This window comes from Capricornis sumatraensis, chromosome 4, assembly GCF_032405125.1.
Source record: "Capricornis sumatraensis isolate serow.1 chromosome 4, serow.2, whole genome shotgun sequence".
NCBI classification, from domain to species: Eukaryota; Metazoa; Chordata; class Mammalia; order Artiodactyla; family Bovidae; genus Capricornis; species Capricornis sumatraensis.
The window spans coordinates 120,475,411-120,497,070 of NC_091072.1; the positions used below are offsets into that span (position 1 = coordinate 120,475,411).

Here is a 21,660-nt window from a genome sequence, read left to right on the forward strand (position 1 = left end):
GTATTTTTGGAATGCTTTTAATTTTTGTATATGCTACACACAGTCCCACACCCCATAGTAAGTAATGGGATGCTTTACAAGTATAGGCATGTATGAAATATACAGTCTAGGGAAGAGCTTAGACACCCAGGAGAAGGAAATTATGTCTAAATAGGTTGCTACCGTACCAAGTAGACTGCAGATGTTTCAATTTATAATTAGTTATTTATAGAGAAGCAACTATGATATAACTGATATGATGACTATAAAATATTGCCCACACAGTGAAAAATAATGACTAGGAGAACATTTTTATAACAGATGCCGGTTACCTGCTATGCCTATTTAGACCAAGGATCTTAATCTATCAGTTCAATAACTTCTGTTTAGTTCTTCTATTTGCCAGGTATTCTTCTGGATGTTTTAGGATATAAAATGTCCCCAATCTAATAAGGCTTACTATGTAGAAACAGGTGATAGTGAAAGAAATATGAATATCTCCAGTGAATGGAAGTGCTATATGAGGCAAGGTAAGGGACAAGAAGTTGGTAGTGAGGTGGGGCCACTCTTCATAGTGTGGTCAGATAAAGCCTCTCTGATGTGAGTGGTAGATGAGGGCCAGGTCACTGAGAGCCTTTAGGTCATGGAAAGAACTTTGAGTTATATTCTGAGTGACATGTGAGACCGTTGATGGCTTTTGATCAGAAGTGAGCCATGACTTCATTTATTAGCTGTAAGATCTCTGGCTACTATGTGAAGAAAAAAACTTTGGCAGAGGAAAGTGGAACCAATTAAACCAATTTCTTATTTTTTTAAATAGTGAAGCCAAATTCATCCAATTCAATATCTTCATATAGCAATAACTGAGAGGAATTCCTTCAATCAGGAATTTTGTAATGATATTTAAAGGCATCAAACATTCTAAGGAATGCTGTATACAGTTTACTACACAAGTTTCTATACCCCATCTATAAATAGTAATTAAGTTTTGAAAATAAGTCTCCAGTTCCTCTCAGCAAGAAACTTTGATATCTCTTAACCAGTAAGATGAAGAGTTCTTATCAAATTTGTATACTCTTATTGTGTTCCAAGTTCTTCTTGTCTCAGTGTCTATATTAGCCTATCCCATTTGCTCTTTATGTAGATGGTTAGGATACTTCATTTGTTAAATCCAGGAAAGCTTGTTTCAGCTCTATCTCTTCAACCTGAGCATTCAATGACTCCTGGTAGCTAATCCAATGGCTGTATTGGATTGTATAAGAGTTAAACCATTGTGTCAGGTAGTTATTTCCTGCTTGAATTAAGGGCTGAAAAAGATTCTCCTACTAAGACAAAACAGGGGCAATATTAAATAGCATCCTTGGCAATAATAGCTCTTGGCTGTGATCATTAAGCACTTAATGGTCAGTATGCTTTATAATGGTCCCATCTGTAACACTACCATGCTCTCTGCCCACTTCTGCCCTGACTTCAAATAAGTTTCATCTTTGTTCCATGACCAAGCACAATGCTTAATATTATATGCTTAATACAAAGGCATTCCTTTGTCCTTATGGAAATACTAGCAGGTCCTGCTAAAGGACACTAGGTGAGCCTTTTCTCTGTTTTTAATGGAGATGGTGGGAAAGAATCAGTAAAGAAAATGTGAGATAAAAATCCAGAAATGTAACTAGGTTTTCTGATAGGACCCTCCTTTGGTTGTTTCTTCCCCATCTTCATTCAACATGATGAAATCTAGTTTAATCGGAATCACTGAGAGAAATAGGAAGGGCAGGGAGGAAGGGTTGTTCAAAAATTGTAGTTCTTTGAAGAAGAAGGAGGGAAATGAGCTAGAAACTGGAACAGGATTATAATGTTGATTATATTTCCTAATTGTATTCTGCCAAGCATCTTCTTCGTCATTTTCCTTTGTCCCCATAGTCACTAGACTGCTTGCTCTGGCTGAGTGGAAAAGATGGTCAGATGTACAAAAAAAAGAAGCAATTTGTCCACCTTAGGGATGTATTTATTTTGAAATTCCAGAGTGCTATAGAATTATAGCAAACATAATGCCAAATCACCAGAGAGTAAAGGGATCTATAAAGAAATAGGTTCAATAAAACTAGCAGATGTGTATCATGCAACTTCAGCTCCCCAAATCCTGTGTACCTTTAAATGACTCAAAAGTGTTTTGAGCCATACATGGATATGCCCTTGCACACTTCTAGAGGGTTTCCTCATAAAGCCCTCAACCATCGTGAACAGTGTCTTAGCTCAGTTGCTCTCTGGTTAATGAGCAGTCTTCACATCGTCAAACGGAAGTGAAGTCCCTGCTGCCACTGACCTGGCTTGATGCTTTTATGATTTTTTTCATTCAGTATGCTTTTTATCGAGAATCAACACTATGATGCTGCTGAACAATAGAAATATTGTTATAAACAAGAAAAGAATAGTATTTCTTGAGCATCTGCAAATTGAACATACATTATCTTTGCATATTATCCCTTTTAAGTCTAAATGCAACCTCCCCAGGAAATTATTATGAATATTAGTCATGAAAGTGGATCTCATCTTGATTGCAGAGAAATTCCGGGTTGATCTGAGTGAGTATTATTGAGAATGGTTCCTAACCCAGTGATCTTGTTTACACTCTGGTCGTAGTTAGACACTTAGAAGCCTCACCTCACAACTTCTTTATATGATGCTTCCTCTATTTTTAATTTGCTTTACCATTAGTCATTCTTCAAGGTTCAGTCACCCACTTCTGAAGTTCTCCTAGATCCTCATGAGAAGAATCAAGTATTTTTCATCTCTGCTCTCATAATTAAAACCCAGGAATCCCTCTAAAAGGCTGTACAACACTGGATTTAAAAATGTACTTTAAAATTATGCAGACTTAAATATATTTTATTCCATTTTGTCTCTTAATTATGTGATGTTCTGAGAGGATATGTATCTTATACAAGATCCCAAATAAGCCCTATGAGGAGAAAAATTTTGTCCTGATCATCAGTGTTCCCCTAATGACAAGAACAGTGTTTTCCATTTAGGCTGTTCTCAATAAACACAAGCATACTAATAAATGAATAAATGTTTAGAAATTGATGAGGTATTTGATAAAGCTAGAGTGGAGAGTTTGTTGTATCAGTTCAGCTCAGTTTAGTTCAGTCACTCGGTCATATCTGACTCTGTGACACCATGGACTGCAGCATGCCAGGCCTCCCTGTCCATCACCAACTCCCAAAGTTTACCCAAACTCATGTCCATTGAGTTGGATGGTGATGCCATACAACCATCTTATCCTCTGTTGTCCCTTTCTTCTCCCACCTTCAATCTTTCCCAGCATCAGGATCTTTTTAAATGAATCAGCTCTTCACATCAGGTGGCCAAAGTATTGGAGTTTCACCTTCAACATCAGTCCTTCCAATCAACACTCAGGACTGGTTTCATTTTTGATAGAATGTTTGGATCTCCTTGCAGTCCAAGGGACTCTCAAGAGTCTTCTCCAACACCACAGTTCAAAAGCATCAATTCTTCTGCACTTAGCTTTCTTTATAGTCCAACTCTCACATCCATACATCACCACTGGAAAAACCATAGCCTTGACGAGATGGACTTTTGTTGACAAAGTAATGCCTCTGCTTTATAATATGCTGTCTAAGTTGGTCATAACTTTCCTTCTAAAGAGTAAGCATCTTTTAATTTCATGGCTGCAGTCACCATCTGCAGTGATTTTGGAAAAGTCTGCCACTGTTTCCCAATCTATTTGCCATGAAGTGATGGGACTGGATGCCATTATCCTAGTTTTCTGAATGTTGAGCTTTAAGCCAACTTTTTCACCTTCCTCTTTTACTTTCATCAAGAGGCTCTTTAGTTCATCTTCACTTTCTGCCATAAGGGTGGTGTCATCTGCATATCTGAGGTTATTGATATTTCTCCTGGCAATCTCGATTCTAGCTTGTGCTTCATCCAGCCCAGCATTTCTCATGATGTACTCTGCATATAAGTTAAATAAGCAGGGTGGTAATATACAACCTTGATGTACTCCTTTTCCTATTTGGAACCAGTCTGTTCCATGTCCAGTTCTAATTGTTGCTTTCCAACCTGTATACAGATTTCTCAGGAAGCAGATCAGGTGGTCTGATATTCCCATCTCTTTCAGAATTTTCCACGGTTTATTGTGATCCACACAGTCAAAGGCTTTGGCATAGTCAATAAAGCAGAAATAGATGTTTTTCTGGAACTGTGTTGCTTTTTCCATGATCCAGCGGATGTTGGCAATTTGATCTCTGGTTCCTCTGCCTTTTCTAAATCCAGCTTGAACATCTGGAAGTTCAAGGTTCACGTATTGCTGAAGCCTGGCTTGGAGAATGTTGAGCATTACTTTACTAGTGTGTGACCCACTATGACTAAATTAATGGAAAAAGACATTAAAGTGATGTTTTCTCCCCATCCTTGCCCCACTTGGACCCTTGATTGGGATACATTTCCTGCAGCAGTGAGCCCAAAGGAAGGAGATACCCTATGTCTAAGTTCAGAGAAACCCTAGTAAGATAGTAGGTGCTGGAGTGGCTGTGAGGAGATAGCCCATGTCCAAGGGCAAAGGAGACACCCAGGCAAGATGGTAGGAGGGGCAAATTTGTGTTTAGAATCAAACCCTATTCACACCAGAGACACTAAGAGACTGAAGCAAAGCTTGTGTGCACCAGGTCCCAGGGACCCCATACAGACTGAGACAGAACTGTGTTTGAGCATCTCCTGTGGAGGTGTGGGTCAGCAGTGGACTGCCACAGGGCCAGGGGCTCTGGGTGCAGCAGACTTGGGTATGGTATAAGCCCTCCTGAAGGAGGTCGCCATTAACCCCATCATAGAGCTGCCAGAACTTACACAGGACTGGGAAATAGACTCTTGGAGGACACAAACAGAACCTTGTACACCAGGAGAAAGGAGCAGTGACCGCACAAGAGACTGACCCAGACTTGCCTGTGAGTGTCCAGGCATCTCCTGCAGCAGCGTGGGTTCATGGTGGCCTGCTGCAGGGTTGGGGGCACTGAGTGTAGCAGTATATGCCTGGGATATTTTGAAGGAGGTCACCATTATCTTTAGTACCTCCACCATAGTTTGGCCCCAGGTAAATAGCAGAGAGGGAACACAGCCCCACCCATCAACAGAAAATTGGATTAAAGATTTACTGAGCATGGCCCCTCCCATCAGAACAGGATCCAGTTTCCCCCTCAGTCAGTCTATCCCATCAGGAAGCTACCATAAGCCTCTTATCCTTCTTAGAGGGCAGACAGACTGAAAGCCACAATCACTTTACAATATTTATTGGTTTTGCCACACATCAACATGAATCCACCACAGGTGTACACGTGTTCCCAATCCTGAACCCCCCTCCCACCTCCCTCCCCATACCGTCTCTCTGGTAATCCCAGTGCACCAGCCCCAAGCATCCTATATCCTGCATTGAACCTAGACTGGTGATTGGAAATAATAAAATTAAATTTTAAAAAAAGAAAACCACAATCACAGAAAACTAACCAATGTAATCACATGGACCACAAGCCTTGTCTAACTCAATGAAACTATGAGCCATGCCGTGTAGGGCCACCCAAGATGGACAGGTCATGGTAAAGAGTTCTGACAAAATGTGGTCCACTGGAGAAGGGAATGGCAAACCACTTCAGTATTCTTGCCTTGAGAACCCCATGAATGTGTACACCCGCGGTGGATTCATGTTGATGTATGGCAAAACCAATACAATGTTGTAAAGTTAAAAATAATAATAATAAAAATTAAAAAAAAAAGAAATTTGTAAACGACAGTAGAAAAAACATAGGAACCAACTTGATAGGGGCTATGTGTCATGTTGAGGAGTATGGACTATATTGAAAGTCCTGTGTGTCCAACATGCATCAGAGAGTCAAATACTTGGAATTTTTAGCAGAGCTGGGGAACAATATAAATGACCCTGAATGTTACTTGTTCAACATGGTCTTTTCTCACAAATCCCTAACCAAATAAACCCTATGTTCTCTACCTTAAGGACTGGATCCTTCCTCATCTGAACCACATTGTCTGGGAATTTAATTGATGGCCATGTTTTATAACTGCTTATTCTTAAACTTGAAATCAAGCTATGAGCACCAACTGATCCTTTCTAGTCTTTCCAATGAGGTTTTGTTGGTTCTGTAGCACACAAAGACTAAAAGGGCCTGTCCATCCTGTCTAAACATACCTGAGCTATGTATATTATTTAGTCCTCATTTTACTAGCAATTAAGACCCAAAATTTTAGAGCTGGAAAATCAACTAGTTTTTCTCTTTGAATACCTTCGTTTCATACCGAAAAACACTAAGGCAAAATAGGGTTAAACGGATTGATTGAGGTTAAGTTCTATGATTTCCTCAGGTGTATGGGAGGTGTGGGTCAGAGAGATGTAAGTATTTTGCTGAAGTTTAAATTCAGTAGACCCTCTTTGGGTCTGCATTTCACTATAACTTCATTTCATGAAGTAAAATAGTAACTTCATGAAGACACTCATTTGATCCAATAACATATTTAACAAAGTGAGGAAAGCCATCTGTTTTCTTACCAAGCAGGAAATTTGGAAGGCAGGCTGCATTTAGGGTCCTAAGTGGATGTGATGACTGCTGTCACTATGGCAACAAGTTGTTCATTTAAAGATTTTTTTAAATAAGTCTTAATGATCTTTCCTAATATTTCTGAATTCAAGCATGTCTGTAGCCAGCACTTCCCTATATCTGTTTACTTCAGTGATCCCCCTCTTTGGTCTTTTTAATCTAGCCTACTCAAAATAAATAAATGTTTTTAAACCATTATTTTCATTGGTATCATTACTTCTGAATGTCTATTCATGCCAGGCACTTTGTATGGATGATACCTACCTTGTGAGGCAGAGGTTATTATCCCCATTTACTTGTGATCAAACTGGAGTTAAAGGAGGTCATATTTTTGCCATGTGCTTGGGAACTAGTACATGGAAGATGTAGCTTTCAGCTCTGGCTTTTCCAATCCAGGAACATATGCCCTTTTCATTCTGCTAAGCTCCCACTCTCTAGTGTTACCAAAACCTTTGGATCCCTGTTGCCCAGAGAAGTCACCAAACCAACTATATCTAGCTTTAAACCTCCTTCAACATGTTGCCAAACTCCATATTTCTCAACATAAATTGTCCATTCTTATTTCTGAGTATTTATCATAGTACTCACCTGTAGCATTATTCTTCCTCTTCCCTGTAAAACTCAATTTCATTAATTCTTCAAACCCAACATAATGACTATTTCCCTTCAGGAGTGCTTCCCTTGGTTATTATACACACTAGTCATTGAGCCTTTAAACTGTCTCCTCTGCATATCTTGAGCTCACTATTAGTTCAGTTAGTCCTGAAATAATATGTGCAGTGCAACTGTTTGCATATTGATTTATCTTTCCAATGATTGCTGTTTTAATGACACAGTACACACAAAAACTTTATAACTGTGACTATGTTTCAGAGGTTGACTGTAGCCAGTCAATTATCTTGATCTCTCCAGCTCTATGTCTGTGGAACCAGGTAAAAGAAATCAAAGATACAGTGTCTAACCCAACCCTAATGTTAGCTTTTATTCATAAGCCCTTCATTCCAATGGATTAAGAAAATTATCATTGTGAATGTTTCACCAATTATGTGTGTGTGTATCAGAATTAAATTAAAGTTGTCCTATCTGAAAGAAAATTTATGGAACATGATATCCTAGACTTAATAGTAGGCTTTCAAATAATTATATGCATAAAGACACAAATGTTTTTCAAAGGTTAATATGAGGAGTTCATATTTATAGAGCATTACAGTAAATGAGATTACTCACAAATAAAACTTTCAGAAATTCAAGGCATTTCTCATTTTAAGCCAAAATTATTATTTTAAACATTTTAAGGTTTGGGGATAAAAATAACTCCAAAAATTAGTGTATACTTCTCTACTTTCTTAAACAAAACATAAAGGATAATTTTCCCTAGCTTGATGACTCAGAATCATCATTTTGAACTTTAATTACTCTTCAACTCTGTAATAAAATGACATTTTTAAGTTACTGAGGCATTATTAGTGTTAGTCCCCTTTGATACAAAATGATTCTAGATTGCTATCCTTTTTAGGATGCAGTATTCGCTTCTTTTTTTATATGCCTTGTATCTCTGCAGCTATCATTTATCTCTGCTTTGCTAGACCTAGTGCTGTTAGTTTTCCCAACTTTACATTTCATGTGTGATTTTTGACCTGTTATAAATCGATACACCAATTAAACAGTCTTCTTAGAATTTTGTCTAAAATAATAGTAAATGGGTGTTGGATAGGGATGGTATAGCATCTTTATATAAGAGAGTTTTGCTGCATAACTATGTTATATTTATGCTGTATATTCAGAGACCTTTCAGTTTATTTCCTGGTCTTTTTCAGGGCCTGGGAAGTTCAGATTGTTGAAAGTGACTTTCCTTATAAACTGAATTGCTCTGGGGCAGACAGAGTCAAATAAAACTCAGTCTGGTCCCTGGAGATGGGCTATCAATATAGGGACAGATTCAGTGGTGGGTACTGAGATCAATGCACATTGTACCTCAGAAGACTGTCACCAAAATCCAGAGACTTGATGCAATTTTGTTATGGGATCTTTTTATAGGCCATACAGCCATTTACCTTCATCAAGTTCATTTCTCATAATTATCTCTTGTATTGCTTCCAGATTTAAAAAGCTGAAGAATATTGGTATTTACCCTAGAGAGTATTTTGCCTTTTTCCATATATAGGCAGTTTTTCTTCTTTCAGATTCTCACTTCCAAAAGGAAAAATTTAGTCTTAATGAAGACTCAAATTTTGTACATTTATTATATATGCCTACAATACATTAATTTTCCCCACTCAGCTCATTCCAGTTTCCTTAAAACTCCTGACTATATGGAACTGACACATTTAAGTGGACTTCTTAGTACTGCAGTGAGCAAAAAGCCAACTAGCTTGTCATCAAAGTTGTCCTTTAAAAAGTGCTCCGTATTCTTTTCTTTCAGTTTCTTGGGCTAGTTCTTCGATCACTTGTCAGTTTAACCTCTTCATATTTGCCAATACCTATTGATAGTCAAAATTATGTTGCAACTCAATTCATAGGTAAGGCCTTTCAGAGATGGCACCAAACACAGCAAACTTTCTTTGTTCCACCCTGTAAACATGTGATAGATCAAAAGAAAAAGAAAAATTACTCTTACAGATTGTGTGATGTATAAAAGAAAAACCATCAGTCAGAGGTATGAAAATGTTTTATTAGTCTCCTTAGAAGTCTCTGTGTACTTTTTTTCTGCACAAGCAGAAAATGTGGTTCATTTCCTGTTGAATTCTAAGTATGTCATGTCTGAGATTATCTCTATTTCTTTCCTAATTTATCCACCACAATCCCCAACATGTTTCTTGGTGGCACTTGGTATCTTGTTCTGTATTTATAAAGGGATGCTTTAATTTTTGTTGTTGTTGTGCAGTCTCTCAGTCATATCTGACTCTTTGTGACCTCATGGACTGCAGCATGCCAGGCTTCTTTGTCTACCATCTTCCAGGGCTTGTTCAAACTCAAGTCCATTGAGTTGGTAATGCCATTCAATTATCTTTTCCTCTGTTATCCCCTTTTCCTGCTGCCTTCAATCTTTCCCAGCAACAGGGTCTTTTCTAATGAGTCAGCTCTTCCCATCCGGTGACCAAAGTACTAGAACTTCAACTTCAGCACCAGTCCTTCCAGTGAATATACAGGACTGATTTTCTTTAGAATTGACTAGTTTGATATCCTACAGTCCAAGAGACTCTCGAGTCCTCTCCAACACCTCAGCTCAAAAGCATCAATTCTTCAGTGCTCAACTTTCTTTATGTTCCAACTCTCACATCCATAAATGACTACTGGAAAAACTATAGCTTTGACTAGATGGGCCTTTTTGGCAAAGTAATGTTTCTGCTTTTTAATATGCAGTCTAGGTTTGTCATTGCTTTTCTTCCAAGGAGCAAGGGTCTTTGAATTTCATGGCTGCAGTCACCATCTACAGTGATCTTGGAGCCTCAAAAATAGTCTGTTACTGTTTCCGTTGTTTGTCCATCTATTTGCCATGAAGTGATGGGACCAGATGCCACAGTCTTAGTTTCTTGAATGTTGAGTTTAAGCCAGCTTTTTCACTGTCTTTTTCATCCTCATCGAATCTCTTTAGTTCTTCACTTTGTGCCATAAGAGTGATGTCAACTGCATGTCTGAGGTTGTTGATATTTCTCCCGGCAATCTTCATTCCAGCTTGTGATTCATCCAGCTCTGCATTTCTCATGATGTACTCTGCATATAAGTTAAACAAGCAGGGTGAAAATATACAACCTTGACATAATCCTTTCCCAATTTTGAACCAGTTTGTTTTTCCATGTCCAGTTCTAACTGTTGCTTCTTGACCTGCATACAGATTTCTCAGGAGGCAGGTAAGGTGCTCTTTTTTTTCCCATCTCTTTAAAAATTTTCCACATTTATTTTGATCCACACTATCAAAGACTTCCCTGGTGGCTCAGATAGTAAAGCATCTGCCTACAATGCGGGAGACCCGGGTTCGATCCCTGGGTTGGAAAGATCTCCTGGAGAAGGAAATGGCAACCACTCCAGTACTCTCGCCTGGAAAATTCCATGGATGGAGGAGCCTGGTAGGCTACAGTCCACGGGATCACAAAGAGTCGGATACGACTGAGCGACTTCAATTCAATGTCAAAGGTTTTAGCATAATCAATGAAGCAGAAGATGTTTTTCTGGAACTCTCAGTTTTTCAATGATTCAGTAGATGTTGACAATTTGATCCCTGGTTCCTTTGCCTTTTCTAAATCCAACCTGAACATCTGGAAGTTCTCGGTTCATGTACTGTTGAAACCTAGCTTAAAGAATTTTGAGCATTACTTTGCTAGCGTGTGAAATGGAGTGCAATTGTGTGGTAGTATGTACATTCTTTGGGATTGGATTGAAAACTGACCTTTTCCAGTCCTATGGCCACTTCTGAGTTTTCCAAATTTGCTGGCATATTGAGTACAGCAGTTTAACAACACTTTAATTTTTTACCAGCTTTCAACAAAAAGCGCTAACTCTGATTGATAGTTCCTGGGAGGACAAACATCCAGAAAAGGAAAGACGGATGGGCTATAGACAAAGAATTTTAACCCATTAACTGAGCCTAAAGAAATTCTTGGAAAAAAAGAGAATAAGTAAAGAATCAGATAAATAAATTCAGACTTATTTTATTAGCTGTTTATAGTCTTATATACTGACTTCCTCCTCAGCTGAGATCTTCGAGGGCAGAATCATGCTATCTCTCTTTTAGTATCTACAGTGCCTACCAGGGTACCTAACAAATAATGCTCAATATTTTCTTGGTAGTGAAAAGAATGAGTCCTGTAGGAGGTTGTATCTTCCTGTTTTCCTCAGGCTTCTCCTTTTAGATCTTTCTTGCTATTCTAAGTGTGCAGCAAACAACCCAGAGGAGAGCCATTTGGATATACTTTTGTTTTTAAATAATTATTTTCTTACTGTTTAAAAAAAATACTAATTCTTCTATTTATTTTTTTCACTTATCCAATATTTCTGAGCACCTGATATGTGTTAAGACATTGCTCCATGTGATAGCAATACAGCAATGAACATAACAGCGTGCCTTATCATATGCCAGACACTTTGTTAAATGCCTTGGACTTTATTTACATTATCTCAATTACTGATTAAAACCCCTGTGGGGAGGATATTTTCTTCAATCTGAAAATGAAATTTCCGAGATTCAAAGCTTAATTAGATTTCCTAGGATCTCACAGCTCAGAAGGAGAAAATAGGAGTCAATGCAACTTTAGCTGACTCTAATATTTATGCTCTTAATTGCTAGGCCTGATGGTTCAGATGGTAAAGAATCTGCCTGCAATGCAGGAACCCCAGGTTCTGTCCTTGGGTCAAGAAGATCCGCTGGAGAAGTGAATGGCTATCCACTCCATATTCTTGCCTGGATAATTCCATGAACTGAAGAGCCTTGTTGGCTACTGTGCACAGTCCATGGGGTAGAAAAGAGTCAGACATGACTGAGGAACTAACACTAATTCTAGACCATGAAGAAAGAAATGGCAATTACATAGATCAGAACTTGAATTGTAAGAATTAGTCCAATAAATGTTAATAGTATTTCATGAAAATTTTTTAAGAACTAAGTTTTATGAACTTGAATGAATAGCAACCTGTTCTTCCCCCGATTAAATCTTCCACAGATCTTCTTACCAGGAATAATTCAATTTAAGTCCTGTAAACAACTCTTTGAGAAGCATGCAGAATGTGCATTGTTCACACTCATTTTCATTTGTCTACCATCTATGCTGACTTTGACAGCAAATTTATCTATACCAGAATACTATTGTCAGTTTTACTTTACAAATGAAGCAAAGCTGTTCAGATTTTTATCCAGATTAATTAATAGTATTTTCAATCCTTCAAAAACTGACTGAAAGTCAGCCATGTACCTTCATTAGGTTACAAAAATAAAATAGATAAGAACTATATTCCCTTAGACCTTACATATGGGAGTCCGGGAAATGAAAAGTGAATTTAAAAGATAACTCTGATGATGCTTAGTGCTATGAAAAAATGTGAAGAATCTGTGAGTAGGGTGGGTATAGGATAGGAAGGAGGAAGGCCTCACTGAAGAGATTTATTTTTTGAGCTAAGCCCTATATGGTGAGCTGAGTCAGCCATGTAAGGTTATGGGAGAGAAAAAGAAAAAGCAAAAGTCAAAAGCACAAACATCATCTGATGAATAACTGAGAAAAAGGCTTTTGGCCTACATGAGAGTGAACTGAGGAAGGGGCAAGAGATTAATAGAGTGATAGATGAGACCATACCACATGGGGCGTATGTGTATGACTTTGTAATACATTATCTAAACAAAGACATATTTAATAATAGAGATATTCTTAATAATTATACCAGGACAAAGGTATTAATATGGAATTTCCTAGATATACCAGCTGTTTAGATGATTTTAAGCAGGAAAGTGAGATAATGTGATTTGCCTTTCATAAGTCACCACACTGACTGCTTCTGATTAATCTTTGCAGTAATCCTGATAAGAAGTGAAAGTGGCATCCATGAGATTAATAGTAATAGAGCTACAAACAATGTCAGTAATTTCAGATAAGTTTTATAGATAATGTAGACAAGATGTGGGTTGGATGTGTTAGAGGTGAGAGAAAAAGAATAAAAGTAAGTGCTAAGTTTTTAACTGCAACCTCTAGATGAATTAAGATACCATTTCCTGATTTTGGGAAGATGACAGAGGAACTGGTTTTAGTAAATGTTTGCAAATAAGTAGAACCAGCAGTCTGATTCTGACTGTATTAAGTTTGAGATTCTGGTTAGAAATGCAAGTAGATATATCAAAATACCACCTGGAATATACTCTCTTTTCTTATCTGTTTATTAGAGCATTTTTGCATTGTAACATATATCCTCAATAAAACAATTTAAAATGGAATTCAAATAGTCCATTAAAGTGATTTTTTACTCAGCAGTAGTTTTTTTTTTTTTTCACTATCTGATATTTTAAATTGCTAATGTTACTTATTTCCTTTCTAGGAAAGTATAGATCTGGGTGAAATCATGTTTTCCCTTTGTTATTTGCCAACTGCTGGACGTATGACATTGACAGTCATCAAGTGCAGAAACCTGAAGGCTATGGATATCACTGGCTCATCAGGTATGCTCACAATTGGCTAATGGGGACATTCCCAAACAAACATGCCGTATAGCTGAAATTATGAATGGCTACTGAATTATTAAGTTCATTTGTCTGCTGTGGGGCACTATGTGCGAAGTCGCTTCAGTTGTGTCCAACTCTCTGCGAACCTATGGACTGTAGCCCGCCAGGCTCCTCTGTCCATGGGATTCTCCAGGCAAGAATACTGGAGTAGGTGCCATTTTCTTCTCCAGGGGATCTTCCCAACCCAGCGATTGAACCAGTGTCTCTATGTCTCTTGCATTGGGAGGTGTGTTCCCCACCTGGGAAGCCTTGGGGCACTATGAAAGTAGAAAAAGAGATTACCAACTAAAGTGTTCTAAACACCTCTTTAGTTTACATTATTACTATGGCATTTTTGAAAGGTATTATCAAGTAGATTGCCTTTGAACTTGGGTCTATATTTTAATTTCTTTCTCTCCTGATTTAGTTCTTTCACAAAAAATGTGTAACTTACCATACACTTCGGGGCTTCCCTTGTGGCTCAGCTGGTAAAGAATCCACCTGCAATGTGGGAGATCTGGGTTCGATCCCTGGGTTGGGAAGATTCTCTGGAGAAGGGAAAGGCTGCCCACTCCAGTATTCTGGCCTGAAGAATTCCATGGACAAAGGAGCATGGAGGGCTATAGTCCATGGCGTCACAAAGAGTCGAGCACAACTGAAGTGACTGAGCATGCGTGCATTCAGGAACAGAGAGATATAATAAAGTAAATGAACATGACTTTAAGTTTCTTAAAAACAGTAGAGGAAATTTCTCTTGTTCTAGATTTGATAAGGAGGTAAAACCCCATCATTCTCTTTAATCCCTTCATTTAAATCAACGCAGTTCTGAAGAGTTATTTGTAAGTTAATAGGGAACTTTGGCAATGATAAGGAAAAAAATGATAAGGACAGAGTAGGGAGGTCAATAACATTTGTTGAATTAAATAAATAATAAATAGTAATGCAGAGATTTACTAAAAGATGACATGGGGAGTGCAATCTATAACCTTTTGGTTCTTCAGAACAAAATAAACTAAATTTGCAACACAAAAATATTAAGAACTCCTCCAAATAAAATAAAGAAATTTATATTAAAAAAAACAGAAAAAGAACTCTAAAGTAGAAAGGATTCCAGGAAAAATTAACTGAATAAAAAATGATGTACAAGCATAAATATGGATATCATGCTCCTTTCGATATAAGAATGTGTAATCTTAGAATATATATCATGTTGCTAATATTTGCATAAAGAAATACTTGAGTGATATACAAAAACTGAGGGGTGGAGAAGTATGGGAACAGATGGGAAGGAGACTACTCATTGCATGTCTTTCTCTGTTTCATCTTTTAAAATTTGTTATGAATTTTTATTCATTTTAAAAAATTTGTAGTGCATAGTTGAAATGTAAAGATAGAAAGAAAGGAAATTAATTCTACATTCATTTTGGTGAAAAAGTCTTAAGTAAACAAATGTGGAAGAACTTAAGATAAACAATGTATTCTGCAAATTATTGTTTATTTTGCTCTTTCTACCATGTATTGAAAAAGAACCAAATTTCCAGACAAGCAAACAGCAAAGTTGTAATTAAGTTCAAGAATATTTTTTACTTAAATGAAGCTTCTCATCAGGGGAGTGCATGCTTTGAGAACATCACCTCATTAAGTCTCACAACAGCCTTGTGAATCAAGTAAGGAACCAGTAAATTATCTTTATCACTAATAGAGAAATGTCATCAGAGACATGATGGGGGTAGTAAATGATAAAATGGGCCTCATTCTCACTGTTAATAAGAGGCTTAGGCCTGAGGCTGATACCACAAAAGTGAGTTTCTTCCTTAGAACATAGTTCTGTTATTAAAAATTGAAAAATATATAGGAATGTTTCTATTTTGCAAATAAGTTCATTTATATCATTTTTAGATTTGCATATAAGCAATACCATGCAGTATTTTTCTTTATCTGACTGACTTAACTCAGTATGACTTATTTAGGTCCATCCATATTACTGTGAATGGCAATATTTCATTCTCTTTTAATAGCTGAATAATACTCCATCGTGTATGTGTGTGTCAGTTCAGTTCAGTCGCTCAGTCATGTCCGACTCTTTGCAACCCCATGAATCGCAGCACGCCAGGCCTCCCTGTCCATCACCAACTCCCGGAGTTCACTCAGACTCACATCTATCGAGTCAGTGATGCCATCCAGCCATCTCATCCTTGGTCGTCCCCTTCTCCTCCTGCCCCCAATCCCTCCCAGCATCGAGTCTTTTCCAATGAGTCAACTATTTGCATGACGTGGCCAAAGTACTGGAGTTTCAACTTTAGCATCATTCCTTCCAAAGAAATCCCAGGGCTGATCTCCTTCAGAATGGACCGGTTGAATCTCCTTGCAGTCCAAGGGACTCTCAAGAGACTTCTCCAACACCACAGTTCAAAAGCATCAATTCTTTGGCGCTCAGCCTTCTTCACAATCCAATTCTCACATCCATACATGAACACAGGAAAAACCATAGCCTTAACTAGATGGACCTTAGTCGGCAAAGTAATGTCTCTGCTTTTGAATATACTATCTAGGTTGGTCATAACTTTTCTTCCAAGGAGTAAGCGTCTTTTAATTTCATGGCTGCAATCACCATCTGCAGTGATTTTGGAGCCCCCCAAAATTAAGTCTGACACTGTTTCCACTGTTTCCCCATCTATTTGCCATGAAGTGATGGTACTAGATGCCATGATCTTCGTTTTCTGAATGTTGAGCTTTAGGCCAACTTTTTCACTCTCCACTTTCACTTTCATCAAGAGGCTTTTTAGTTCCTCTTCATTTTCTGCCATAAGGGTGGTGTCATCTGCATATCGGAGGTTATTGATATTTCTCCCAGCAATCTTGATTCCAGCTTGTGTTTCTTCCAGTCCAGCGTTTCTCATGATGTACTCTGCATAGAAGTTAAATAAGCAGGGTGACAATATACAGCCTTGACATACTCCTTTTCCTGTTAGGAATCAGTCTGTTGTTCCATGTCCAGTTCTAACTGCTGCTTCCTGACCTGCATACAGATTTCTCAAGAGGCAGGTTAGGTGATCTGGTATTCCCATCTCTTTCAGAATTTTCCACAGTTTATTGTGATCCACACAGTCAAAGGCTTTGGAATAGTCAATAAAGCAGAAAGAGATGTTTTTCTGGAACTCTCTTGCTTTTTCGATGATTCAGTGGATGTTGGCAATTTGATCTCTGGTTCCTCTGCCTTTTCTAAAACCACCTTTAACATCAGGAGGTTCATGGTTCATGTATTGCTGAAGTGTAGCTTGGAGAATTTTGAGCATTACTTTACTAGCATGTGAAATGAGTGCAATTGTGCAGTAGTTTGAGCATTCTTTGGCATTGCCTTTCTTTGTGATTGGAATGAAAACTGACCTTTTCCAGTCCTGTGGCCACTGCTGAGTTTTCCAAATTTGCTGGCATATTGAGTGCAGCTTTTCACAGCATCATTTCTCAGGATTTGAAACAGCTCAACTGGAATTCCATCACTTCCACTAGCTTTGTTCATAGCTATACTTTCCAAGGCCCACTTGACTTCACGTCCCAGATTAGTGATCACACCATCATGATTATCTGGGTTGTGAGGATCTTTTTTGTACAGTTCTTCTGTGTATTCTTGCCACCTCTTCTTAATATCTTCTGCTTCTGTTAGGTCCATACCATTTCTTTCGTTTATCGAGCCCATCTTTGCATGAAATGTTCCCTTGGTATCTCTAATTTTCTGGAAGAGATCTCTAGTCTTTCCCATTCTGTTGTTTTCCTCTATTTCTTTGCCTTGATCACTGAAGAAGGCTTTCTTATCTCTTGTTGCTATTCTCTGGAACTCTGCATTCAGATGCTTATATCTTTCCTTTTCTCCTTTGCTTTTTGCCTCTCTTCTTTTCACAGCTATTTGTAAGGCCTCCCCAGACAGCCATTTTGCTTTTTTGCATTTCTTTTCCATGGGGATGGTCTTGATCCCTGTCTCCTGTACAATGTTACGAACCTCATTCCATAGTTCATCAGGCACTCTATCTATCAGATCTAGGCCCTTAAATCTATTTATCACTTCCACTGTATAATCATAAGGTTTGATTTAGGTCATACCTGAATGGTCTAGCGGTTTTCCCTACTTTCTTCAATTTAAGTCTGAATTTGTTAATAAGGTGTTCATGATCTGAGCCACAGTCAGCTCCTGGTCTTGTTTTTGGTGACTGTGTAGAGCTTCTCCATCTTTGGCTGCAAAGAATATAATCAGTCTGATTTCGGTGTTGACCATCTGGTGATGTCCATGTGTAGAGTCTTCTCTTGCGTTGTTAGAAGAGGGTGTTTGCTATGACCAGTGTGTTTTCTTGGCAAAACTCTATTAGTCTTTGTCCTGCTTTATTCTGTATTCGAAGGCCAAATTTGCCTGTTACTCCAGGTGTTTCTTGACTTCCTACGTTTTGCATTCCAGTCCCCTATAATGAAAAGGACATCTTTTTTGGGTGTTTGTTAGTTCTAAAAGGTCTTGTAGGTCTTCATAAAACCGTTCAACTTCAGGTTCTTCAGTGTTACTGGTTGGGGCATAGACTTGGATAACTGTGATATTGAATGGTTTGCCTTGGAGACAAAGATAGATCATTCTGTCATTATATATATACATACATACATATATATATATACCACATCTTCTTTATCCATTCCACTATCAATGGACATTTAAGTTGCTTCCACGTCTTGGTTATTGTAAAACAGCATTGCAGTGAACATTGGGATACACGTATCCATTCAGACTATGTTTTTCTCTGGGTATATGCCCAGGAATGGGATTGCAGTGTCATATGGTAGCTATATTTTTAGTTTTTGAAGTGAAGTGAAGTGTTAGTTGCTCAGTTGTGTCTGACTCTTTGTGACCCCATGGACTATAGCCTGCCAGGGTCCTCTGTCCATGGGATTTTCCAGGTGAGAATACTGGAATTCTTAAGGGAAAAAGAGAATGGGTAGACACTCCCTTCTCCAGGGGATCCTCCCAACCCATGGATCAAACCTGTGTCTCCAGCATGGTGGGCAGATTCTTCACTGTCTGAGCCACCAGGGAAGACCCAGTTTTTGAAGAAACCTTCATAGTGGCTGTATCAATTTACATTTCCACCAACAGATTAGGAAGATTCCCTTCTTTCCACACCCTCTCCAGCCTATATGGTTTGTTGACTTTTTTGATAATAGCAATTCTGACCTGTGTGAGGTGATATCTTATTATAGTTTTGATTTGTATTTCTGTAAGTAATTAGCAATGTTGAGCATCTTTTCATATGCCTTCTGGCCATCTATATGTCTTCTTTGGAGAAATGTCTAGATCTTCAGCCCATTTTCTGATTCAGTTGTATTTTATAATTTTTATTTATTTCTTTATTATCTATATTTTTGCTGTGTTGGGTCTTTGTTGCTGCATGTGCTTGTCTCTAGTTGAGGTGAACGGGAGCTACTCTGTAGAGGCCATTTGGGTTTCTCAATGTTGTGGCTTCTATTGTTGTGGAGCACGGGCTCTAGGGCTCATGAGCTTCAGTAGTTGCTGCATATGGGCTCAGTAGCTGTGGCTCCTGGGCTCTTGAGTGTATAGGCTTAAGAGTAGTTGTGGCTTCTGGGCTTAGTTGCTCCATGGAAGTGAGATCTTCCCAGATCAGGGACGGACCCCATATCTCCTGCATTGGCAGGTGTATTCTTTACTACTGAGCAACCAGGGAAGCACTGGGTTGTTTGTTTTGATGATGTTAAGCTGCATGCGCTGTTTGTAAATATTGAAAACAAACCCCTTGTCAGTCACATTGTTTGTAAATATTTTCTCCCTTTCTGTGGATTGTCTTTTAGTTTTTTTTTATTGTTTCCTTTGCTATGCAAAAGCTTTTGAGTTTAATTAAGTCCCATTTGTTTATTTTTGCTTTTATTTCCAGTACTGTGAGAGACAGATTAAAAAAAAAATGTTGCTGCAATTTATGTCAGAGAGTCTTCTGCCTATGTCTTACTGTAAGAGGTTTTTTGTTTAAAATTAATTTATTTATTTTAATTGGAGGCTAATTACTTTACAATATTGTAGTGGTTTTTGCCATACATTGACATGAATCATCCCTGGGTGCTCTTAGAGTTTTATAGTGTCTGGTCTCACATTTAGGCCTTTAATCCATTTTGAGCTTATTTTTGTGTATGCTGCTAAAGAATGTTCTAATTTCATTTTTCAAACATATAGCTGTCTAGTTTTCCCAGCACCATTTATTGAAGGGACTATCTTACCTCCATTGTTTCGTTGTTTAGTTTTTCCCCTTTTGTTATAGATTAATTGACCATAGGTGCATCAGTTCATTTCTGGGTTTTCTATCCTGTTCCATTGATCAATATTACTATTTAGACAAACTCATAGAGTTAGAGAACAAACTTATGGTTCCCAGGGGGAATGGGTGGGGGGAAGGAATAGCCAGGGATTAGGGGATTGCTATTGATATCTACAACCTGGGCTTCCCTCATAGCTAAGTCAGTAAAGAATCTGCCTGCAATTCAGGAGATCCAGGGTTCAATTCCTGGGTCAGGAAGATCCTCTAGAGAAGGAAATGGCAACCCATTCCAGTATTCTTGCCTGGAGAATCCCATGGACATAGGAGCCTGGCGGCTACAGTCCACAGGGTCGCAAGAGTCAGACACACCTTAGCAATTAAACCACCACCACACCCTGCTATATTTAAAATGGATAACCAACATGCACCTACTCTATAGGGAAGATAACTCTGCTCAATACTATAACAGCCTAAATGGGAAAAGAATTAGAAAAAGAATGAAGTGAAGTGAAGTGAAGTCGCTCAGTCGTGTCTGACTCTTTGTGACCTTGGTCCATGGGATTTTCCAGGCATGAATACTGGAGTGGGTTGCCATTTCTTTCTCCAGGGGATCTTCCCGACCCAGGGATCGAATCCAGGTCTCCTGCATTGTAGCAGACGCTTTATCATCTGAGCTACCAGGGAAGCCCAGAAAAAGAATAGATGCATGTATATGCATAACTGAACCACTTTGCTGTAAACCTAAAACTAACACAACGTTGTTATTCAACTCTGTATGTGTGTTTGTTAGTCACTCAGCTGAGTTTGACAACTGTATGCCAATATAAAATTAAAAGCTAAAAAAAATACAAACAGTCATTGAATATTTCCCTTTTACCTTGTTTTCCTCTATGTACCTTATTTCCAGCCACAAAATATGTTTTGGCCCCTTGGTACAAATGCTTATGAAATATACAGATGCATTTTTCTAGAATCTAAAAAAATTCATTTCATTCATTTGCTGAAATAAATTAATGTCACATTTTTCGCTTATTCTAAGGAAATAAGACCTATTATTACATTGATAGAGTCAAAAAAAATGTGGTGCTATAATTGGAGGGTTCAGTTCAGTTCAGTTCAGTCACTCAGTCGTGTCCGACTCTTTGCGACCCCATGAATCGCAGCACGCCAGGCCTTCCTGTCCATCACCATCTCTCGGAGTTCACTCAGACTCATGTCCATCGAGTCCGTGATGCTATCCAGCCCTCTCATCCTCGGTCGTCCCCTTCTCCTCCTGCCCCCAATCCCTCCCAGCATCAGAGTCTTTTCCAAAATTGGAGGGTAACTATAAAAAAAAAAAAAAGAACAAATGAAGATAGAATAGACAGTTTTACCACATAGCAAACTCACCCCAAGGCCTATATCCTCTTCCAAAACCATGCTTCCTTTTTATAAAACGGTACAAAAAGCAAGCTCTTAATAAATATTATATCAGTTCAGTTCAGTTCAGTCGCTCAGTCCTGTCTGACTCTTTGTGACCCCATGGATTGCTGCATGCCAGGCTTCCCTGTCCATCACCAACTCCCAAAAGTTGCTCAAA

At 38.4% G+C, this 21,660-nt stretch overlaps 1 protein-coding gene across 1 annotated transcript in view; it reads left to right on the forward strand.

Moving 5' to 3' along the window:
• The window catches only part of SYT10 (synaptotagmin 10), a 106,916-nt gene that overhangs the window by 69,028 nt on the left and 16,228 nt on the right, over positions 1-21,660 (forward strand). Inside the window, exon 4 of the mRNA XM_068971705.1 lies at positions 13,620-13,740. Coding sequence (XP_068827806.1) covers positions 13,620-13,740 — 121 coding nt within the window. The remainder of the gene's footprint in view (positions 1-13,619; positions 13,741-21,660) is intronic.